This window comes from Tamandua tetradactyla, chromosome 9 (genome assembly GCF_023851605.1).
Source record: "Tamandua tetradactyla isolate mTamTet1 chromosome 9, mTamTet1.pri, whole genome shotgun sequence".
In the NCBI taxonomy this organism is placed as follows: Eukaryota; Metazoa; Chordata; class Mammalia; order Pilosa; family Myrmecophagidae; genus Tamandua; species Tamandua tetradactyla.
Genome location: NC_135335.1, coordinates 95,763,798 through 95,790,165, shown reverse-complemented (window position 1 = coordinate 95,790,165; position 26,368 = coordinate 95,763,798). Strand labels below are relative to the sequence as shown.

At 33.6% G+C, this 26,368-nt stretch overlaps 1 protein-coding gene across 1 annotated transcript in view; it reads left to right on the top strand.

Annotated features, from left to right (window-relative positions):
• The window catches only part of HCN1 (hyperpolarization activated cyclic nucleotide gated potassium channel 1), a 437,825-nt gene that overhangs the window by 242,532 nt on the left and 168,925 nt on the right, over positions 1–26,368 (top strand). Inside the window, exon 4 of the mRNA XM_077115160.1 lies at positions 24,632–24,850. Within this exon, the coding sequence (XP_076971275.1) occupies positions 24,632–24,850 (219 nt within the window). The remainder of the gene's footprint in view (positions 1–24,631; positions 24,851–26,368) is intronic.

The following is a 26,368-nucleotide window of genomic DNA, read 5'->3' as shown; positions in this document are numbered from 1 at the left end:
GCTGAGGTTTCAATGGACAGTCAGCATCAATTTGTCAGCCATTTGAATGAGCCATCTTGGAAGTGGATTATCTAGTCCCAGTTGAGTACCCCGTATCAGTCTGCACAGAGGAGATATGAGACATCCTTGCTGAGACCTGCCCAAATTTCAGATTCCTAAGCAAAGTAAATAGCTATTTCTATTTTAAGCCACTCAGTTTTGTGATGGCTTGTTATGCAACAATATATAACTAAAATCAGTAACTCTGTTAGCAAAATCTTGAGATTGTAATTGGCATCTTTTCTTATAAATTCTGTGATCCTTCAGGTGCTAATTAACATTTCTGAACATGAGTTTTATTACCTGTAAATAAAGATAATTAAATTCCTGCCTGCTAAGTTATTTTGAGGGTTAAATAAGATAATGCATTCAAAGCTCTTAGAAAAGTCACCTAGCTCATCATAATTGCTCTCTAATTTTTGCCTGTTATTATTGCTTTTTTTCCCCCTGGGTACAGAATTTTCTGTTTCCATTTTACTCTCAAAAAAATCTTATTTTTCTCCCTCTTCTCTTTGTAGACTTTATATTTGTATGCATATATATGTATATATATGTGTGATGTTGCATTATATATGATACATAAATTTATTTTGACTTGATATTTTACTAAGCTTTTTTTCTGTCTTTCCTCTTCTTTTGTTTCTAATTCAGCCTTTTCTCCCTCCTTTTGGTGGACTGTTTCACTAATCCTATTTATATGTCTTCTCCTATATTAACCCCATAACATATTTCATTTTCAAATGTTGTAGGAAGTGACATGTATGAATTTAATAATACATGAAAGATATTGAATCAGTACAAACCACGGCAAATGTTTAATATTCAAATGCACATTGCTGTTGCTGCTGGTAAATCTAAATTAATAATTAAAGTGTGTACACAAATTAGCTGTTAATCACTTGAATACAAAGTTTACTAATAGAATTCAGTTTTACGAGTTTATAAAATAGAGTTCATGGTAAAGTCAAAGGAGATGGATGTGTTTAAAAATGAGTGCTTCACATTAGCCCTAAAATGATAAACAAAAGCAGGCATCACTCTAGAGAGCAAAGAAAGGCAAAAACCTAGATAATTCATGAAATGGATGATCAAGATTAAAATTAAAAAAATTCAAAATCTCATTATCAGTAACAGCAGAACTGAACCCATAGAAGAAAATTTGAAACTGACTAAAAATCATTAAAATAAAATCGAAATTTTTTATTTAGTTTTGGAATAGTGAGAATATGTTGAGTAGTTTTTATTTTTTTTTTTAATATTTGGCAGTTTCTATTATGTCCCAGGAGTTTTGCATTCATTATCTCATTAACCTTGTAGTTGTTCTTCAAGTTTTATTCGCACTTTTATAGAGAAAGATATAGGTTCACAGAGGTTAACTGAACTACCCAAAGGAAAACAGCTAGCCAGAAGCTAAGCAAGAATTTTATTAAAGAACTATCTCACACAAAATTACCTTCTTTCCATCATAGTACATATTTTACACACCAAAAACATAATGTTCTCCTTCAGATAATGCCCGGAAATTTTGAAAATGGAAACTAATCAAGGAGCTATCTCCATAAATTCTTAGCAAAGTAGGATTTGTTCCCAGAGCAAAGATTAATTTAGTGAGACAGGAAATACTCCCTGTATTTTATGTAACACAGAAATATCATTGCATATTATATGATGATTTCATTCAGACAATTTAATCACTGTTTACTAATCACATCTTTATGGATTGATACTTAAACTGAAAGAAGTGTTTTCCCAGCTTGTATATCAAACTTTATGATGACCTTTATTTTTGCAAGCATTTAATGCTTTCTTAAAATTTTTAAACATTTTGTGAAAAACTTCCAGTCAATAAGCACAAGTCCAAATAAAAACAATTTAATGGAACCATACATTTGATATGTGGATTCTTACCTCATAAATATTAAATTTTCCCAACATAATAATTGAATCAATGTATTGGTAAAAAAAAAATTTTTCATCACAAATGCGTCCTCCAATTCTATACCTCAATTAAATCTAATAATTTCTTAGTTTTTTTGTGAGCTAAATTTCAGGAGAAAATAGGAATATTCTTGAAGGAAAGGCTGAATAGAATTTGAAAAAAACATAACTACTCAGATATTTTGGAAAGAGACAAAAGGATTTCTCTCAATTTTACAGTTAAAAGTTTTAACTCTAACTCCTAAATTTCTTTCCACAGAAAGTTGTGGAAGTTTTTGTTTTGACAAACTAAATTAAGAGCAAGGTTTGAGACTGCTACTTGAAAGATAATAAAAACATACGCCATTGAACTATATTCTGGATACAGCCACTAGATTTTTTGACATTTGAGGGTAGAAAATTGCAGTGTATTCAGCTCTTGGTATCTCAGAAATGGGCAGCAGCACCTTAGGAAGAAAACATTTCAAGAAAAATAGAGCTGACCAGTATCAGCATGCTGTGTAGGAGTCAATTCATAGAAATGCTAATATGCAAAAAAGAATTTAACCCTATCTCATTTGAAGCACAGCAAGACTACTAGGATATGATTTGCCTTTCATAGTTTAGGCCTGTATGTGACCAACTTTGTTATACTTTGAATTCAGATAGTGCTTTCCTTTTATCTGTACTACAGTTTATTTTTTTCATTTTATATTACTTTATTTGGTGATTAGAAGAAAAATAAGATTTTTAGTTTTTTAGCTCACTACGTAAACATATGAACATTTTCCGGATTCCATATGGTGAACAGATATGAATGTTTCTGGAGTCTTCTCAAGAGACAAGTCCTGATTACATTCTTGCTCCCATGAATAGATAGGAGAGTTTTCTATGACTAACCACTTATATTAGCTTCATAATTTATTCATTTCGTAGCATTCCAAATAAATGGTCTTTCAAGGAGGGAGCAAAAAAGCATTCAGGATGCATGTAAGCATTGCAGTCTGTTAGATCTATCATGTTTTATCAAAATAGCTTTGCCTATTCAAACAATTAAATAGAATTAACTGCAGTGAGAGATGAAGCCATTCTTCAGATGAGGAAGAAATGTGGAAGAGTCTTGTTCTACCCAACCTCAGGAAAATACTTAGTATTTTTCGCTAAATAGCATCTCCCAAGGAATTACAACAACCCTATGCTTCATCATTGATATTTGCTTTTATTTCATCAAGTTCTAAAACATACTTTATCATATGTTTTGTTTGTGTGTTCCTTCTTATTCCGTTCCCAAGCATCTGACTGGTACAGCTCCACATTATTTCATGTTTCAGTGGCAGACACAGCTTCCCAGTAAATCTCCCAGCTTCCATTCTCTCATAACAAGACTTCATATCACAACTTCCTGCCAGAAGGATCTCTTAGTAAATCAACAAAAATGATCACATTACTTTTCTAATCCATTATCCCCAATGATTCCTTTCCAGTTCTCTTATTCATTCCAAACTTCATAGCGTGGAATTCAGAGCTCTTTCCCAAGTGACCCAAATATGTCATCTTTCTTCATTACTTAGACTTCTATCATGGTAGTTGTTTCTTTGCTTTCACATGGAATTAGATTATTCTCTCCTCAAATCTTCATTTTCCTTGCCCTTGCTTTTCATTACCACCATCCTTCTATGAAAGCACTTGTGTCCTCTTGTCAGTTAAAATTAGTAAATATCTCTATATACTTGTGACTAATATTTGACACTTTCATGTGGTTGCTTACATGTTGACAAGAATTTATTTTACCTCTAAGGATTTATTGAATGATTTTTAAGTCTAGCAAGTGATTAAATAATTGTATTTCTTAGTATAGATACATTTTTAAACAGATGGAATCAACTATATTATGTGCTTCAAATTGTGTAAATATTTTATTGTGTGGTGAGACAGGGTAAGAGAGAACAAGCTGTTGATTGTGGGCATTCAGTATTGAAGATGAATTTATGCTGATGATAACATATTGTTCCATGAAATAAGAGAAAGTTTAAAAATTAGGTGAGAAAAACACAAACCACCTGCTGTTTATCACTGACTGTGTGCCAGGCATTATATGTCAGGTAACCGTATTAAAAGACAGATGTCATTTTCCGAGAATTCGTTATATTCAGATACAAACCACCCAAACTGCAGACTATGAGTGAAATCTTTAAGAAATGTCCCCTTGATTGAAACATCCTTTATAATTTTCGTGATGATATAATTTCCTATGAGTAAGACAGAAACCACGCGTGTGTGTGTGCATGTAAAAATGTTCTCAGTATGATAAAAATGAATGACTTTTCCTGGAAACATAGAAATGACTCTTCTTTTGAGGTATTTATTTAACCTAAGAATATTTATTAATGGAGACAGAGAATACTGAGACTGTACCTCTGTAATCTAGAGAAATTTTCAAAATTTCCAGCAATAAACAGAGAAATTATATGTACTGGGACCATGTTAAATTTTGTGGGAGAAAAAAATCCCCAAGTACAATTTGGGAAATATAATTTAATCGTATTTGTAATTTTACAGTGAAATTTCACATCTCATTAGTAGAGATAATATTTTCTCCAAATTGTTGGGAGATTTTGATAAATTTGTTTATGAAGAGTTTTGGTCTTTTTTCTCTTATCTTTCATCATGAATCTTAGATGTCTTGAGAAGATAAGTGTTGATTTCCTAATTTCCACAGAAGTCATTAACACTTGTTTTCTTAGTATATTTTTAAAATGAGGCAATTAATATATTGTAATTCATAATCAGGGACTTTAATGTTTTTATTCCTTTAAAGCAAATCAGCACTTTGTATAAATAATACACCACACAAGATCAGGGCAAGTAAGTATGTGATAGCCATGGGTCTTCCCCTTAAAAAAGTTTAACTGAGAAGACAAGAAAAAAATTAAAAAATATTCCATTTAAAGAAAATTCCAGGACAGGAATTGAATGCATTTTGGTTTTCAGGCATTAAGAAACTTTTTATTGAATCTCCATCACAATCTAGTCTCTGTGTTAAGTCCTAGTGACATAGTGGTGAAAATTGAGAGAAGATCAAAAAATATTATACAGATATTTGAGCAAATGAAGCTTTTACAAATGGAAATTTACCTCTTGTTTTGGGTTCGTGGTCCAGGAATGGAACCCAGGTTGCCCGCATGAAAGGCTAGCATTCTAACCACTGAACTGCCCATGAACCTACAAATGGAAATTTTTATGCCAGTTTTAAGGAAATATTTTCAAAGAAGAGGTGAAAATTGAGCTGAATTTTGAAGGGTACATAGAATTTAAATCTGCAGAAAGAGAGAGGGAATACCTTGCAGACATGTGAAATGTAGTGACTGAAAGAATTCCTTGAGATGGGTGAAAGAATTTCCTTCTGATGCAGTAAAGTCTATGATTCACTTAGGAAGAAGAGGTAATTTAGCAGCAGCAGATGATTCATGGAAGGGGACTGAAATAAAGCTAGAGAAGTTGGCTGGGACCTGGTTACATTTGGCCTTAAACACTGGGCTGCAGGACGTAGGTTTTAGGAAATGGAAAGTCACCGAGGAATTTTTGTCTCTCTTACTCTTAAACTACAGGCAATAATCCATCTAGTCCTTGAGCTTAATCTTTCTTCCTATTAACATTTTAGCAGTGCAAGGAGGCTGAAGGTAACTGAATGCTTTTGTGAGTGACAGAGATGTACACTCACAAAGATTGGGGTAGAGATGTAAAAAAGTTGGGGTAGTTGTTTGAAAATACTTTTCCAAGCTTAAGTGTTATGATGAATAAAAGAAAAAAAATTACTGACTATGGAAGATTTTCTGGAAAGGTTTATCTAGTTTAGAAAGCACACTTAAAAAATGTTTAAGTTAGGAACTAGACTTTTAGTATTTTCAACTCATTGCATACATTGGTGTTTTCCAAATGTTAATGTAAAATATCTGTATCTATCTCTGTGTGTCTGTCTATCTATCTACCTATCTTTCTTCCTCTATCTACATAATTTATATGGCTGTAATATTTAGTAATTTTGAGCTAGAACATTGGTTTAAAAAGAAATTGTTTTCAAAAAAGTATGTATCTAAATAATATACTACTCATAACGTACCTAACAATGTATTATTTATAATAAACATTTTTTGGAAAGGTTAATAAGATGTATATGGCCTTCTTGGATTTGTTTCCTTCACTAATGATTTTGTTGTTCTATGAATCCATGTTGTGGCATTTGGCTGTGGTTCACTCATTTTCAGTGCAGTATAATACTCCACAGTACTCATGCACAGTTTCTCCTTTCTTGCTGTTAATAACTGTGTGCTGTTATGAATATTCTTTTTTCACATGTGTACTTGTACAGGAGCTTCTCTTGGGATCTCCAGTTGTAAGTAGAATTGATGAGTTGGAAGGTTAGTGAACAACATGGATTAAACAAGATACCTATGTGGTTTTAGCCAACAGTGGTACATTTTGAGGGAGAGTGTGAAGGATAAGATAAGAAAAAGAGAGGAAAGACTTACTGAGGAATCTTTGTGTAGAATCCTGACTTGGATATTTTGACAAGAAGGGAGCTTGATGTGTCTGTGTGTCTATGTGTGCACAAAAGTGAAAATATTCTGCTGTGAGATAGAGAAACATAAAAGAGTGGATTAAACAAGCTCTTTTGGGTAATAAGTTGAGAAATAGGCCAATGAAGACTGGTTGCCAGTTTTATGATGTCACGGCACCCAACCTCCATCAGCCATCAGGTGTGACTGCCACTGTCACTCTCAAGAAGACCCATCCACCCAGACCTCATGTCCATGAAGGAGGAAAAAGACAAAGGCCAGAAAAGGCACACACCAACTGATGAGGCCGCTTAAAATTTAGAACCATGCCCAGTGACACTGACGTTCATCTCATCAGCCAATACTGTCACTTGCCTTTCTTCCAGGAAGTGTAAATAATGCATTTTATTAAGTTAGGAAAAAAGAGATGGGCATTGTGAAAATAATTCACAATATACCACAGGCTGCAAGAATGAAGTAAAGTCCAGACACCAGTTTTCTTATGATCTAAAAAATTGTTTCTATGTTTAGAATAATAGAAATAGGAAATTTTACAGGCAAAGATAAACCTTAGATTCTACTTGTCCAGTTTGTTTTCTAAAAGATAAAGAGAAGACTAAAGAAGTTAAGTGACTTTCTCAAGCTCATAGAATTATTAGTGACTGATCTTGAATTAAAATTATTTGACATTCAAGCTAGTTTTATTTCTGTTTCCCTGCAGATCCTCCCCTTTCTGCTGGAGGCAATACCATAGTCAGGCTCACAGAGAAAACAGACGGCACTCTCAAATTGCAGAGTTGAGGGCAAATCTAAAAAGTGACGATGTACAAAGCTGTCAGTGTGACGTTGGAGACCCCACGGGACTATGAGGTGCTGGGGGCTAGTAGCAGCACCCAGAAAAGGGAGTCAGGTAGATGGGGCTGCATGGATACTGATAGTGATCCTTGTCAGAAGATACAGCCAGCTCTTCACAGAGGAAGCCCAAGTTTAAATACTGACCACAATCTCCTTCCTCCCGCCAATTTCTATCAAGACTCATCATTGACCGAATCCAGTTAGAAACCAAAGAACAGGGTCAACCTGTGATCTCTTTAGATCAGTTAGCTAGGCAAAGAGCAGGCTGGGGCTAATGCAGGATAAATATGTAGGTACAGAGATATCCATCAAGATGCTTCATTCTGAAGCCTCTAAATAGAAATACCCCCTTCCCAATTCAAATATCCGAGGGGGCTGCTGGATCGGGATTGCTTTGGCATTCTGGAGATAAATACTCCTTTAGACTTCTGGTTGTCATACTGCTCTTTCTTTTTCTTTTTTTTTTTTCTTCTTCTCATATTCCTCATACTTTGAGAGTATCAGCCTTTTCCCTAAGGTACTGGTTTCTTGCATCTAGCATACCTCCTCTTAGGTACTTCTGAAGCTCCTGTACAAGTACACATGTGAAAAAAGAATATTCATAACAGCGCACAGTTATTAACAGCAAGAAAGGAGAAACTGTGCATGAGTACTGTGGAGTATTATACTGCACTGAAAATGAGTGAACCACAGCCAAATGTCGCAACATGGATTCATAGAACAACAAAATCATTAGTGAAGGAAACAAATCCAAGAAGGCCATATACATCTTATTAACCTTTCCAAAAAATGTTTATTATAAATAATACATTGTTAGGTACGTTATGAGTAGTATATTATTTAGATACATACTTTTTTGAAAACAATTTTTTTTTAAACCAACGTTCTAGCTCACAATTACTAAATATTACAGCCATATTTAGCCCCTAGGTAAACTGCTTCAGTACTTCCCTAAATTCTCCCATCCTAGTAGCTATGTCATAGTTCTTTTGGGGTATGAAAAAATAGCTCATAGCCCTTTAGATTTGTTTAACAAATAAAGCTTATATAGGGCCATAGTTCACAACCTGAACATGCCCCAAACAGGGCATGAGATATTCAGATACTCCATGTGGCTCAGGAATAGTCCTTTTGTTTAACAGCAGTTAAGCCATCCCAGAGTCCTGCAATATATCATTCATCCCAAATTCCTGAAGGTGTTCAGGAAGATACCTAGGCAAAAGCACCAAATTCTCTATCATTGGTGCATCCTAATAAAAAGTACACAAATGCAAATGGAGTCCATAAACACCTCTATAAATGTCATTGTATTAAGTGCAGAAGATAAGTCACCCCAATATAAATGTTTAATTTATGTTCTGGTAACACTTCTAGGATAGGCTATACTAGTGACATATAGAAGTATATACATTTCCAAATTAAAATTAAATACAGGGAGACATTAGAACTATCTACAGGCAAATTGGCTTGCAGATTTACACCTTCTGTTCAAAGAAGCGAGAAGCAATTCCCAGATGGTTGATATCCTTAAGCATCGTGTTTGTTTCCTTTTCCACAATTGTGCTTGCTTTCCCTTCCAACATCTGTGTTAATCTTAGAACCCAGCTGTTGACAGTTATAATGATTTGTCAGTGTTAGGTTCTATCAAGAAGCGTGCTATAATTTTCCCCCTGGGCTTGCCCACATAATGAACATTTTCCTTCTGTAATGCCATTAGAAAAAAAAAGGCTACATGAAAAACAATATTTAATAAATTTAAAGTCCATTAATGCTATCAAGTTTTTAGCTCACATAAACTCTGTGATTAGTGATTGTTTGCTCTCATTTTTATAAACATATACATATATATATATATGGTAAAAGACAAAAGCATTATAATGGGACAAAATACTTTACCTATGCTTACACATATTTTTCATATTAAATATGACTTAATTCATATGTATTTTCACATTTCCTTGCTTGCATTTCAACGAGATTCATTATAATCACCTTCTCTGCTATTTTTCTAAGTATGGAAGGTAAAGATGAAAAGTCAAATAGGAAGCAGGTCTTTCTGTCTATTTATAAAATCAATTTACAGTCCCGTGTCAGCTTTTCTTTCTAATCAGTAATGCATACGATTCTGCCATTTCAATATTTGAGATACCCACTTTTCTAGATTCAAAACTGTCTGGTAATAATTCTGTATAACATTCTAATCAAATCATTCCATGCAATTCCAACCTTGTCAACTTTACTTTGTAAAAATATATACCTCAATATATTTAGATCTTCTATTTTTTTTATCTTAATATTTGTCCAATGCTCTAAATGAGATTTTTGAAATCGGCCTGAGAGTTATTCCTCTTGCTTTTGGTTTCTTTTCTGGGAGGTGTTTGGAGAACTGAAATTTTCCACCATGAGGTCATACACCTTGAACATGACCTTGAATTTTTTTCCCTCTGTACTAATGAGACCCTGGGTAGCTCTTATTTAAGGAAGCTGATTTTGTCTGCTTGGCCAATTTAAATTGATCACAGCTGGCTATGGGTAAACTATTATTTTATTTATTTATTTATTTTAGTATGGTCAAAAGGCTTTCTATTTATTTATTTATTTTAGTATGGTCAAAAGGCTTTCAGAAAAAATCATAGTTTTGTATTGTGTGTCACAATAAAGAAGATTGTGCTGTATATCTTTTCCAGTCACCTGCTGGAGGCAATGACCTTGCATTTATTTTAGCAGTGAAACTCAATATAACACTATCACTTTCTCTGCAATAGCTAAGACAAGGGAAAGCAGTAGGTTAAAGATCAAATACTATAAAAGCAAGTAAAGAAAAACTATCAATTCTGCCCCTAACTCTGACCTTGACTTAATGTAATACCAAATACATATAAACAAATGACTTCCTTGCTTTTTCTGAGAGTAAAATATTATAGAAATATCACATCAACATAGTAAGCAAAAAAAGTCCATTTTTAGTTGCAATTAATTGAAATGGAAGTGCAAACAATTAATACTTCAGACCATTCATCATAAACAATCAATCCACCAACATTTAATGGCTGCACAATTGAGCCTGACACTGCCCTAAAAGAAAATCAAATCCACGTTCTGTCATTGACTACTGAGTTTTGAGCCATATACAAGGTCAACTAGTTCAGGGTTATTAATAGTTCAAACTTTAGTATGCCTAAATATGGTTTCTGTTATTTAATCCACATATAGGGAAAGCTTCCAGGTAAACACAGAAAAGTTTTAATTTTTTTACATTGCTTTCATCCTTTTTTAATCTGTTGGAGTCATGAGGAACAATAAAGAAAAGAGCAAGACTGAGCATATCCTTTTCAACAAAGATTCATGGCTTATTATGTGAATAAACTTCTGCTACTTTTCCTCTGTACCTCCAAAGAGAGAACTTGAAGCATATTGAGAATAGTCTTACCTGTTGAACCATGTTTTGGAAAACATGAAATAATTTGTTTTGTTTTTAATATGCATGAAAATAATTTGAAGCTACACAACAATGTGAAGCAAATGATATAAATATAATACTTCCTGTGTATGGATGTGCCCCCTGCATACATTTCTCATTAGAATTATGTTGAATCACATTTCCACGTATGAGTAATGATCTGAAAGTTTTATTTCCTATGTAACTGTTAGATATCTTATCTCATCTAAGGGAACAGAAAGCAAATAAGGTTGTTTGGCAGCTTATATATTTGAGGTATGCATTCCATCTTTGCTTCCTGAAGAAAATATGTAGAGAATAATATATGCATCATTATAGGGGTCTTTCAAGTTGAAATATTGGTACTTTGGGTCCAGAACAACAGAAGTCATTGAGAAAGCACATTCGCCCTCCTCCTTGGAAGAAAACAAGGTGATGAGAGAAAGACATGGAACTATGTTGGAAAATTAACTAATGATGCTCCCTTGATAAACTGTTCTTGAGGGAAAGAGTAATTGTTTTAAAATAGCTTGCATTTCTTTCCATTTTTATATCGGTATTTAATTTATACTGAGTTGTTTATGACATTGGCTATACAGATATCAATTCGGAGAATAGTTGATCAGACTTCTAAGGGCATGTGTTTAATTTCACTAAACTTAAAATTCATATTTCAATCACAGCATAAATATCCCAAATATGAGAGATTTTTTTTCCTTTGTAGGTCAAGTGAAGGCATTTGGCTTTTACATTTTCAATATAATTCAACGTAGCTGTTACAGCACTGTAAAGCAGGATTATGGGTGCATGGGTAGTTCAGTGGTTAGAATGCCCACATTCCATGCAAGAGACCTGAGTTCAATTCCTGGACCATGCAACCCCCCAAAACAAAACAAAACAAAACAAAAACAACAGGATTATATGTTGCTATTAATTCAGTTAAATATTTGTGTTAGCTTCCACAGATATCAATCACTCTGAAGATGTTTAGGATAGAAAGAAGGTTAAGATATGGTCCCTGCCCTTAGGGAACATTGGTTATATGGGTAAAAGTGAACAAATAATCAGATGGTAAAATGTAATCACATGACAAATAGAAGCACAGTGCAGTGGTCATATAGATGAAAAGTTGGACCCAACTGTGGGGAGCAGGGGCGGTGCTAAATTGGACAGATTGAAGTAAATCTTTCAGGAAGTAATAAAATGAACTTCATCTTGACAAACTAGGAGCCAAGCAATAAAAGGCAGGAAGCCATGAAGCACACTCAAGCAAAGGAAATTCCCTCCTCAGAATCATGGAGGAGTGTGAGTTGGCTTGTTTGGAGAATAGTTTCAGAGTCGAATTTTGGTATAGGGGTAAGAAAACTCAAAGAGTGTTAATGGAAAGGGAGGAAGAGGCCACACAATAGTGGGCATTTTATGATTTCCTAGGTAAATCTGACTGACTCTACAAAGTTATGGGAAAGTTGAGCATTGGAGTGGTATGATTTGACTTGCCACGATTCTTCTGAAAATCACGCTAGAAGGGAATTAAACTAGGGGTAGTAAATTGTGGTGTAAATTTATGTTGTAATTTGTCGTGATCCAGATAGAAAAGATGAGATATAAACTAAAGAATTTTTCACTGAGATGAAGAAAAGAAGCTTTATTTTCCAATTCAAGAGTCAAGCAAAATAAACTATATAAAGTGGTCCTTCAGAACTTTAGAACTTTAGAAAGAGAATAGCAAAATTGATGTCCACAGATACTGAAAAAACAGAGGAGCCAGTTTAATATCAACCGCTGTTAGTAAGACCTAACAAAATGGTGTTATCTAGTTATGACAGTGTGGATCATAGAAGTATAATTTAGTTCATGAAAACTTGGAAGGGAAACAACTGATCTCAGAGTTAATAAGGGTCACAATGAAGGAAAAAGTGCAAAGAAGTCAAACATTGTTATTAAGAATGCTAAATCATTTTCAAAATGATAAATACATGATTATAGAAGTAGCCCCAAACAGAACCTAATATGGACCCAAATCAAATAACATTATAAGGCTGCCCTAAATACAGTACTGGGCAGGGATCAATAGCCTGGGGTCATAAAGAGGGTGTGTTGGGTGGGGGGGGATAGATTTTTTAGTTGTTTCTTTTGTGTGTGTTTGGTTGGTTGGTTGGTTTGTGGCATGTAATGTCGAGTGTTCTAGCCTGGGAAATATTAGGTATTAAAGTGGAAGCATATGCTGTGAATGTTGTTTTTTTCCCTAGAAGTTTTGGGTTCACCCAATGGGGAGAAGCAGAGTACAACATTGAGTCAATCAAGTAATGATAAACAGAGATGGGGGACACAGGAGAGTCAGGTTTTATCAGTGGCAAGCTCAAGTTAGGTGAGCTCATTTTAGGCACACAGAGTTTGAGACATCTGCCTAAAGTCATGTAGACAATATCCAAGAAAATACATATCTAAGACTAGAGATCAGGAGAGAAGTTTGTATTATTTTGCTGAATAATATTCAACTCTTTCACTTAAGTAGTTGAGACTTACTCAGATTTGGTTTTGGTTTATTGCTTGTTGTATGGGAAGAGGCAGCATGGAGGAAGATGATGAGATTACCAAATAGCAAGATTCCTGATTGAAGTGAAACCTGCCATACAAAATCAATAGTGAATAAGAATATATAAATAATATTTCCTGTTTAGTCTAGTGAATGGTAGCTCAGAACTTCTATGATGCCTTCAGATTTATATTTTGATTGGATGATAGCGGCCAAGTGGCTATGAATATTTATCTTTTGTAAATTCTTTCCTTTTCAAAAGTTCCTGTTGATTGATGCCCAAGTGTATAACAAGTTCAGATATTCAGTTGATTTTCTTGATTGTGGAGACAACTTCTTGGGCTTTAGATATGTAGATCCTGCTTTTAATTTAGCTTTAATCTTTCATGATATACAGCATGTTAATGGAGGATATTTTGATCATTTACATTCCTAAAAAAGATATTTTACCATGAATCTATTTTGTGAAGATTTAATACATCCCATAGATTGTCTTTGAAAATTCCTTAGTGCATTGTGAAATTAAACCAAGTTGAGAAATAAATATGAAAAGCAATAGATTTTTTTCCTGTATCACTACTGTTATGAGGATCACTACTTTAACCACATTTTCCTGACCTTTCTTCTGCCTGTGATTATATTCATATTTTTAATAACTGTGCTTTTTTTCCCCCTAAATTCTGGAAGTTATCTGTCTAAATTTTGTACAAATGCTATTTGTCTTACTTACGCACTTTGTGCTTATGCCACAAATACTAACCAGGCTCAAACCTGAGTGTTTTCAAATTGGCAGGTATATCTGGGAAACTCAGGCAACTATGTTATTATCAACATGTGTTAATGATTAAGAATAATATCAGTGATACTCTCGTTATACTTGCAGGTTTACAAAGAGGTTCAATTCATTTTACTTCTAGCAGAATTATCCTATTTCTCAACAATGTAAATGTCAGGTAAATTTATAGAAATAGCTAAAATTAAAAAGATCAAATTTTTCCTGAATTTTCTTCATACTTTTTTTCTTTTGATACACTTCCACTTGGACCTTCCCTACTTCATTGCCAATAATCAAAGCTTGACACATTTGCTTTCAACATAAAAGCATTCAAACTTAGTCTTTCTCCAAAAGATTTGTCTGGGGATGTTCCATCGGCTCTCCCCACTCTTTGCTAGCTGTGCTGAAATCCAGTTCCAGCCTCTCAAGAGTCAACCTTGAATCTTGTTTGGGTCAGCCATGGAAACCCTACACCACGCCAGAAAGAAAAATTTACAGGCATTGACTTATAGGCAATGGATAGGCATTTATATAGCGACCTTTTAGAAACAATGTCCTCAACTTTACTTCCTTACCTAAAAGAGAGACAAACAACAGGGTAATTTCAAACCACTTAGAAGAGGATAGGAGAGAGATTTTTGAGTAGACCATATTTTATCTTGAATCTCTGATTGGAGAAAGATACTTTCTTCCCAAATACATGCTGTGTGATCACAGTGCTCTCCCTAACACTTAATGCTGCCTTTGTCTCCCCTGTCCACAGAACCTGGGGGTACTGTGCTACCAAGGGCACTATACTGGTTGTATATAAGAAAGAGCACTGTCCTACACTTCCTCCAAGGCAAGCCTGGGGTATATGACACATGCCCACATACCCACTAGAGCCTAAATAAAAGTGAAGCTCAAAAACTCTAATTTTGACTCATTGGAGCAGATAAATCATTTTAGAACTAGCTTGGGAAAAGCTGCTATGAGTCATCGGGTGATGCACAAGAGAAATCATTAGGCTTTGAGTGTTTACTTCTTTTCCTGCATAGTCCCTGTTGACTGAGAAAAGCATGCTGTTAATTATTAAGGCATTTTCTACTTTTGCCAGTAAGCTGTAATGTTGTTTGTTTCCATGTTGGAAGAAGTCAAGAAAAGACACATATATGACCTGCCTGGAAGTGTTCCTAAAGATTGGTCTGCCAGTGTGTGTCAAAACTGTACCTTTGACGGTTAAGGTATTTATAGAGCATTCCTCTACAGGGATTGCCCCTAAGTGGTATACTCCCTTCAAGAAATTTTGATTGTTATGCCTCACATCCAAAATGGTCCTATGTTGGGAGGTCTAGGCATTAGGTAATATTAGAATTGAAACCAAATAAGAATTCTGCTGAAGGGCATAGAGATGCTTCACTTTTAGGTCAATTTGGTTATCTTGATTGATTTCTTCTCCATCCCTCAAAACCAATAATTCATAAATGAATTATACTATTAGTTGGCTAATATTTTGCTTTTCTATCATGATTTTTTATAATACAAAAAATAGATTAAAGGCTACTGCTTCTTCAAAAAGTAAAATAACTTTAGTTTTCTTCTTTATGCCATAAGAAAATAGAATCTGCACATTAGCATGATTTCAAATAAAATCCACCACAGGTTAATAGAAACCTACTCCGTTAATATATATTTTTGATAGTAATGCCATCGTTGAAAATAGAACGTTTTTTGCCCATGTATTTTTTTCTGATTTTACACAATGTAAAGGAACTCATTAGAAATGGGAATTGATTTTGAATCATTTACCCAGAGTTCTTGTAAAGCTGTTAGAAGCAGTAAGTGGAAGAAAAGAAAAAAGAAAAAGAGGGACAATAAGCAAATTGTTTCAAATCCTCTTCTTCTCTCTTACAGTTTCTTTGCTATACATTTCTAAATTGGTTTATATCTGAATTCAGAGATATGACCGTAAGAAGAGATCATCTGAACCTTGAAGAGAAATTCTATCTCTCTCTCACACGCACACATGCATATACACACATACACACACTCAAACATAATGTGAGTAGAGAATTAGTTTATTGAGACAACTGAGACTCAAGGGATTTGACCTAAGTACTAACACAAAGAGTGTTTGGTTTGAGTATGTTGATTTAATAAGTTGTGTTTTGCCTGCTTTAAGTACTATTTGGTATTTGAATTTTTTTGTGAAGTTGTACTTGAAATCAGGGAGTCCAGACAGAATAAAACTTACATTTGTATAAGGCATATGTGGCTTTAGGAATCAAAGCAGAATATCCTCTCAGAGCAGTAAAGGACACAGAAGTCTTACATGCTAAGAATACACTGAATACACATCATGGGATAGAGCATTAAGTTGGAGCTTAGGCATCTAAAAATAATTGTAAGCTGCTCAGTGCTTTCTGCTTTTTACACAGCGTTAAACAGCAAAAGATTTAGACTTATCTTTTAGATTGCATAATCAAAATATCACGTTCAAGCATTGTTTGTAATTGAAGGTTTTTGTTTATTTATCTGCAATTTAAGTCATGCTACCTTTAGAATTCAGTAATGTATATTGTTGCTAATTTGAGTAAATCTTACTTAGCTACAGCTAAGTAATTTACAAATAAGGTGAAATTGAAAAAGTATGTTTATAAAGTAAGGCAATAATTTCAACTGATGCTTCCATCTTTGAAACTTGTTATTGAAATACGCGTAAATTTTTTACTTCTCAAAAAAAAAAAAAAGAAAAAGAAATACGTGTAGCATAGGGGACTGGTTTTCTATATAATTCAATTAGCTCCTGATTTAACAAAAATATAAATCTGTTACAGTCTCGGTAAATACAGATCATGCAAAATCCTTATCATTCTGTTCAAGTATATTACAATAATAATTAGTCTTGTGATATTATTTTAAGAAAGGATATAGTTTAACCATACTATGATGAATTTTTCCTGTTAAATATCCACATGTGAGGAGAATACAGAGTGGCAATTATTACAGTGCATCTTAAAATGCAATTATCTACAATCATCAAATCAGGGATTCAGTGGAGACTTGATATTATTTTCCATGAAGCAATAGGCAAGCTGATACAACTCTGAACTTTATCCTTGTCAGTAAAATGAAAGTAAGGAAGACTTTTCTAGCTACTACAGAGTTGTTGTGATAAACACCAGATCAAACATGATTTTATGTAAGATATCAATATAAACCATATTTATTGTTTTTCTTTTAGTTTGGTTATGGTCATTATGATATGCAAATATACTGGAAATATTTGGCAATCATGTGCAGACCTGTGTTCCTTTTATTTTTTTTCAGTTCTCAAACGTGAAAGTAGAGGAATATTTTTCATGCCTTTAAGGTGTATTATTTCTTACATATTAGATTAAAATAAAGATGGGTAATCTGGATGTGTTTATATACACACACAGACACACACATATAATGCTTTCTAACTATATGTACTTGACTTGGTCATGGCCAAAATCTCTTACAATTCTGATTTTCTATGAATATATAGATAAAATTTATTCTAACAATGCAAAAGAAAATATTTAATTCTTTGAAACTTTTATTTTATTTCATTCTCCCTTCTTAAACTCTGGTAGCAGGAGTCCGGCCCACAAACAAGTCTGGGTAGAAAATGAAAAAGCAGAGAAATTTGCTTACCACACTATCAAAACTACAGGGATATGTTAATTATAAACATCAAATATACCGTTTCTAAGATGGAGTTTGAGATACTGTAACAGTTGAGGGCTTGACTTATGGAACAATGGGGAAGCTTTCTGCACCCTCAACTTAAATAGCCAATCACTACCTAAAACAGCTAGTAAGCTTTTATCAGCTTACCCATTTCTTTTCCCTATGAGTTAAAATTTTCTGTATTTTGTTTATGCATGTCCTTGAACATTTTATTTTAATAATACTCTTCACTATATGCTAGGAGCTTAGAATTTTACCTGGCACCAGAAAATATTGTAAATTATTTGTTAAATTAAAGCACACACACACACACACATGCACTATTAATAAATTTAGTCCCACATTTCCAGAACTAATTTAGGGGAGAAATAGGGAGTTTATTATGTGTCAGCCTTTTTCCATACAGCCTTTTGTTTAATTTCCATAAAAATTTCCAGTTCTTTCCACATTACACCACCCACAATATAAACTGAAATCTATGCCAATTAGCTAAAAAGAAAATCTAATACTGTCCTCTTTTATATGGGAACACAAACCTTTGTATAAGAACAAAATTGTATATTTAATAATTTTTGTGACATAATAATCAACCATAGCCACCCAAGTTTAGATTCAAGCTGAAAACATGTTCTTAATAGTCCCATTTCATTTATGTATCAGGTGACTACATTATTAAGAGCAGAAGATTGAGCCTAGCAAAAAGGAGTGTTGTTTTTTTGTGTTCTCATTCCAATTTCACGTTTCTTTAGTGTTTAACCTTCCTGAGACTAAAACCTCTCATTAGCAGAGTTAAATAATTAGAGAAAAGAATGACATCAAAAGAAATGATCACCTCATTTGAGGATCATGAGTGTGGAGCTGTTTTGCTAAAACCCGTAAAATCTGTTTAGAAATGCACACTAAATGCGTGCATAGAGAGAATATGATGTTGTTGCTTATTTTATTTGTCCGGGTGAAAGCAGACAGCGTCTGTTAGTGTTTCCGTTGAACCTGCCTCCCTGTGTCACCTGCTCCTTCTGTGCTCTGGAGGATTGAGCCTCAGGCAAGGATTTCCTTCCAGGGGATTGTTTCTGTGATTAAAAACAAGATAGGTCACTCAGTCCTTGGTTTTGAACATAGGAGGAAAGGCAGAAAATGCAGTTTGAGTTCTTGGCCAATAGGAAAATATAAAAGTGAAGTATGTTTGTATGATCAAACCCTCTTTATTGACCTTAAACTCTCCAGGGAATTTTCCCTTAGAGGTTTTCTCTGATGAAAATGTTAGATAATTTTTCCTCTCAATTCCCTTAAGTTGTAGAGAGGCTCTTTTTAGCTGGTTGAGATGAACGCATGTTCTTTAAGTAGTTTCTATGATATAGTCATGTTCTTAAAATACAAGAAAATGCTACAGTATAATTATAATAAATTTTACTTAAATAACTGGTTATGAAATAAATGATGATTTTTGCAAAGAATTAAAGAGGCTTATCTTGTGGTTCAGACAGACTTGTGATTGAATCCCAGCTTGACACCTACAGGTGTGTGACGTTGAGCAAGTTTTTAAGTTTTCTAATCGTTGTATTCTTCCATCTAATGACAATGTCATGTTTCAAGATTGTAGGAGGAGCAATAAGATGATGTAATTATTCCTCATACAAGTAGTAAATGCTCAGTATATGCTAATCTCATGCATTGGGTCTTTACACTTGCATGTATATATAAAATGTGTTTATATTTATATAAATTTATATATATATATGACATTTTATATGTACATATATACATATGTAAAATATATATGCTCAAATTTTACTGGTAAAAACAAGCAAAGAAGTAACTAATGAAAATACTTTGATTTGCTTGAAAGGTTAATTATAGCTAAAAATATTAAAATAATATCTGATTTGGGGCCTGTTTTCTATAAGTGGTACTAATGAACTTTTAATATAACAAATTGAAGACGGTGCGATGGTGGCTCAATGGCAGAATTCTCTCCTGCCATTCCAGAGACCTGGGTTCAGTTCCTGGTGCCTGCCCATGCAAAGAAAAGAAAAGAACATAATATAACAAATTGAGCTAATGAAAAAGTAAATTAAGAATATAGCATTGATTTACCTATTTTTATTGGAAAATACTGTGCCTATATTAAAGGAAATATTGAAAAATATCCATAATCTCAAGCACAATTGAATATTAATTTATAAATTTGAATATTGCAAATTCTGTATTCCATCATCATTATTGGAGCTGGAAGAAGTATACTTAGAATGCAAGGGATAAACTGACAAGGGAAGAAATCTAGAATGACTGAACGTCTTTTTTTCTTATGGTAACATCAATTTTGATATTCAGTAATTTTACTTTATATTTTACTGTTAAAAATTATTTGAAACCTGTTATAAAGTAAAGGGATGAAATCAGAGTTACAAATGTTTGCAAATACTTTTTCCTTCTTATACAAATATGTGTGCTAAAAATATGCTGACCATAATAAAAATAAGAAAAAAATAAATAATTTTCTCCAAGTAAGCAAATGTAATTCCTCAAATCTCCTTAGGAATGTCATACACACTCAGTTCCTACCTAATATTTCAATAATTTTGTTCAGACTCCTGAAGTTGATCTCCACTTGTCTTCTCTATTGATGCTATCACTTAATGTGGTCTTTAATAAAATCTAGAAATAATGTTTCATTTAACTAAGAGAGAAACCTCCTTATAGGGTGTTTTTTTTAACCTTTCTTTTTGTAGTAAACATATGAATCCAACAAGTCTAGGAGACAAACATCATGGAACAAAAATTTCAAACTAATGCCTAAAAACAGCTATGATTCTGTTTCAATCACCAATCAGCGCAAAACTGGTTCTCAGAATCTTTTCATGATTTTGACACTTCAGCAATGTGATATTGAATGAGTACAACCATTTACTGCCCTATGTTCCCATATACACAAATAAAGTAAGATCATGGCATATTCGAGTAGAACACACTCTTGTTATTGGCCACCCATTAGGCTGTACTTGTGGCTTTAGGAAAATTCTGTTCTGCTATTTGTTCTGTTTGCTGTCTTTAGAACTCAGTGCAACTTCCCATCTGATTGACATTGCTATTACTGATATAAATGATAAATTTATTCAATGATTGCACAAGTAAGTTTGACACATCGATCAACATTTATTAGTCCAGTTCTGCAGCACTCACCCTTTTTCTGACTTGCTATTTCTACCACTTGTTATTGATCCCGTTATTTAACAATTTTAGCAGCTGGCGTGTGTTTAACTGAATCTTTAATTTCTGATTCTGCTAAGATTTTATCTACTTGGCATATTCTTGTTAAGCTTTACTTTCCATGATACAGAGGAATAATTCAGATATTCAGTAAGGGAATATGTTGGCCTCCTAAATTAATCAAATTTTCAGTTCATGTGAAAGCTGATGGACTGGAGAGCTTTTGTTCTTATTATAGATTACTAAGTGGCTTAGTTTTAGTGAATGTCATAAGTCAAGAGGCTTAGAAAACTCTAGAATAAGCATTCCGCTTTTTTTTTTTTTTTTTTTTTTTTTTGCCAGCAGCCCTCACCTTGACCCAAATTCAGTCACGATATGGACAAATTGTCTAAACAAACACCTAGCAAATATTTTAATTTAAACCTAGAGAAGTTCAAAATATTTCACTTCCTTGTAAAAGTTCTCAAATGAAATTAGTAAGCTTCTTTCTATATGTTCCTACTTATTTCGTTCAGTAACTTTTCTTCAAAAAAAGAATTAGTTTCAGGGATACTTGAGTGAAGTAAGTAGTTAAATGAGTGAATACTTAACAATAATAAAAATTCAATTCATAAGGAGCAACTTGTTGGTAAGTTGCTACTAACAACAACAAGATAAGGCCTGATTAAATCAGAGTTTGCAGGCAACTTATTTGTTTACTTTCAATAGGGTTCAGATTTTATGTGAGTTTGGAATATTTTGGATCATATGTAAAGTCATCTGAATATTGGGGGTGTAGTATCCCATTCATATAATTATTGTTGATGTAGCGTGAAATAAATAGAGTCATTTTTCAAAGATGCAAAGAGAAGAAACAGAGAATACCTGTGCTTGGTTTGATGCTCTACTATCATCCTTCTGAAAATATTATTCTTTGAATTTATGTTTTGTAAGTGAAGTCCCTGTGACAGTGGAGCCTGAATATGAGCAGTGGAGCTGCCGGTCAGCGGCTATGCTATAGGTTCTGGCCTTCAGAAACAGCAGGCAGCAGAGGCAACAAGCAATCGGCTTGGCAGCAAGGCACATGCATGCATCCTTCAGGGAGGTCTGGGATGCCAGATGTCCCCAACATGGCCAATTCAGAACTGGACCCATAAAGGCAATGGTGGCTGCAGGAGCAGCAGCAGCAGTTTAAGCAGCAACCATTGGAGTTAGGAGGGGCTCTGCCTGTTGTCAGCACTGGAACCCATGTTGGAAGTCTGGCTTGTCATCATTCCTAGGAATGTCTTGCCATAAGTGCCCATCCCTGCAAGGTCTACACAAATATTATATCTCCCACTTAGGCATCAAGACAGGAAAAGAACATGCCAAAGCATAAATTTTGTCAATAAATTATTGCAAAAAAAAAAAAAAGGTACACACCATCCTTCAAATAAAGCATATCAGGGATTTATTAGAATTCTTTACAGTTTAAAATCTCCAGTTTTGAAAGCTACTACAATATTGAAAAGGAAATAGCCACAAAATTAGACATAAAAATTAAATGTAAAGATCATCACATTCAATGGGAAAAAATCACACATTTTTCACTTGAGGTTTTAAATGAACCAATTATTAATGAGGAAGACAATGTTTGAATTAAATATTTTCTTGTAACTAAAGATACAGCAATAGAACACTTAAACAAACATTTTGAATTGTATACAATCATAAAACCACTTTTGATTTTTTGCACAACCTGGACAAATCATAAGAAATGTCAGAGGAAACACTAAAATACCTCTGTATAAATTTCCATTTAAAATTATACTGGATAAAAAGGCAGAAAAGGGAACCTTTGTTGGGATAGAATTATTCTGTATCTTAAATGTGGTGGTAATGCATGAACTTTCATGGATGACAAAATGTCATAGAATTTATTGCAGTGCATGCACTTGCTCACAAATCCACACACACACACACACACACACACACACACAAATACATGCATAATTGAGGAATGTGATTAAGACCAATGTATCATATCAATGTCAACTTTCTGATTGTAAATAACTGTAATTTCCAAGAAGAGAAGCTAAGTAAAGTATATAGGGGAGTTCTTTGTATTATTACTTACAACTAGCTGCAAATGAAACTACATATATCTATTTGAAAGTTAAGTTCAGATGTGTGAAACTAAGTTGTATAAAGAGTTAAACCTTTATAGAAAAAGTATTTTATGAGAATATCTTTAAAGATATACTAAAATTTTTATTACAAAATACTACATCAGAAATGTATATCAATACTGTCACAGCCTATAAAATACCCTTAACAGCTCCAGTAACAGTTGCATTAGCAAAAAGATCCTTCCCAAAATTCACAATCTCAAAAAATTATCTGTGATCTTGCGTTTTTCAACTAATGTCACTTTCAATTATATTCAATTATAACATTGAAAATGAAGTTGCTAAACATATACATTTTGATGACCTAAGATATGAATTTGAAGAATTCATATCATGGTTGCTTATGAGCAACCATGATACCAAATTAATAAATTATTTTATTTATCACATTATGTATAATTATTATGCCAAATATATTTTTGTTTGCAATGTGTAAGTTTATATTGTTACTCATACATCACTATTATCCCATTGTGTTTTATAAATAATATCATATTTTTAAAAGAAAACTCTCTATTTTATAACTTTTAGCATCACTTTATCCTGTTCTTTACACTAGGTAGAGACACTACATTTTCATTTTGCATTGGACCTCATAAATTATATATATAGCCAGCACTGGTCTAGGGAGTTTGATTCAATTAAGTTTTAAAAGGCTGTAAATTTTATCAAAGGGTAGGTACAATATTTTGAACAGTGTATTTTTTTTTGTAGAATTGAGCTTTAAATAAGGTTTGAAATGATATCAGAAGTTACATCTAAGAACTGATCAGAAGTTAACTTATTTTCATAGTGCCTGCCAAATTGTTATTTTGCCTCCTTCATTTTATTATTTTATTAAAGCAACAACAGTCTCCCATCATTAACCTTGACATTTGAATTCCAATCTACCTTATTCTGAAAGTGGACTTTTAGAAAGGCTTTTCAATTTATAAAGCGTGCATTTCCAAAACATGCTTGTTAATTTTTCATTTAAAATAGATAATAGGATTGAAGACTGGATGAATACATCAATTTGTATTTTTAAGTCTAGACATCTAGTTTTGATACTATACTTGAACCCATATTGTTTGCATCCATCTGCAGCCCTTCTCAGCTTGCAAATGTAGTACTAGAGGATGATCAAATTACTTTGAAACTTAACATGAACCCCTCAGCATTAATTCTTTTGCATTTTTGTGTGATACACCATTACTCACAAAAAATAATCTAGTTATAAATTCAACCAAGCTAAAACCAAGTTGGAAAACAACACAGGAATGAGCAGTAGATTATTTCTATTTAATCATTCTAAGCAAGCATTGAAAAGCATCGCTATTTTTTGTCGTAAGAAGTACGTGTCAACGCTGCATTACAAGGATGTTTCTGCATACCGACTGTTCTATAATGCCTCTGTGTATTGATCATACTTATTTTTCATTCTGCTAAAGGCTCAGTGTATTTTCTTTTTCTCTTCTGTTCCAGAACGATTCTTGGGGAAAGCAATATTCATATGCACTCTTCAAAGCTATGAGTCACATGCTGTGCATTGGGTATGGAGCCCAAGCCCCGGTGAGCATGTCTGACCTCTGGATTACCATGCTGAGCATGATCGTGGGGGCCACCTGCTATGCCATGTTTGTTGGCCATGCCACAGCTTTAATCCAGTCTTTGGATTCTTCACGGCGGCAATATCAAGAGAAGGTAATTGGCTTTATCTGTAATATCTTCAAACTGCTAGTTTGTAAATTGAATTCATATGTCCGAACTAACCAAGCCAACCCCCCAAAAATATAATGAGCATAAAATGGGTAAAGCAGGAAAGCACAGTTTGTTCTGATATTTTGAGGTCTCTTCATGATCATTCTCGGCTTTTATTCATTTTCAGTTTCTCTCCTTAATAATAGATGTTTAAAAAAATCTGAATTTGCATCCACAGGGAAAAAGAGTTAGGTATGTCAGAAGGTACATAGCTAATTTCACGTGTTGTGATGCTTCCTGTTCTATCATATTTCAACAGTTAGAATGATAGAAATCCTCTAGTATATGCTAGCACAATATGTTAGCTGACAAAAAGGGGGAGAGAGAGCCACTGGCACATGTCCCTCTATGCCTCTTCAATGCTATAATCATAATTTAAATTACAATCCATAAACTTAGCTGAACATATGCTGCCCTTATACCTACATAACTCATCACACCCTCAAGTCTTAAAAATGCATTTTCACAGCTGCTATCATGCATTCTCATGCACAAAGTGCTAATGAAAGTGATCAGCTGTTACTTTTGCAAAGAGAGAAAAAGCAAATACATTCAATAATTTATTCATTGACTATTTTTATATGCTACATTACTTTGGTACTTAACCTTGGGCCATACACACGTTCTTGACCAAACATCAGCACCTTTCTGACAGATAAATAAGACTACTCCGTAACTGATGGAAGAATCTATAATTTGAGTGCTCTGTTGAACATCCCAGAGGATAGCCTGCATCTTCATGAAAAGCAGCATTTCTGAAAGTAATGGTTTAAAAAGGTTCTAGAATAGTTCTCCTGGCAAATGGTTACAGCATAAACTCAAAATTATTTTCAGACACGTTAAAAGATCATTCTGGCTGTTGTTTTATTTACAGTGGTTTTTAACATTAGGATTACACAGTAAGAGAAAGGGAACCTAAAAACTTCATTTCGGATTGATGTATTTGCACTGCCACCAACACTTACAGGGAGCAAGTTGGCATTTTACTACTGACATAATGAAAAGATGAACAACCAAAATTGCTTTGAGGTTCATTTCAAAATAAAACTTCCAATTAAATTGGAAAGAACAAAGAGGGAAGAGACTTTATGCTGTGGTGACTTAGACTGGAAATTACAGACCCAAATTTATTTAAGCTGAATTTATGGGGATTTTAAAAGACTGCAGCAAGGTATATTTGATGTTTCTATTGTCTTTAGTAAAAATGCTCCTATCCCTTCTTTTCTCTCTGTGTCACCATTACATATTTTTCTTAAAAAGCAGCCAATTCTTAAATTTCTAGGTTTACATTAATAGCATAATATTGAGTAATAAATGAAGTCACTATTTTTATGTTTTTACACCTGCTATGTAAGCCCACTTTAATACTTGCGAACCCAATTTATTCAACCATGTAGTCATAGACATTTGCATGCAAAAAGATATTTATATATTTCCATAATTAAACGCAAAGTTTTTTGG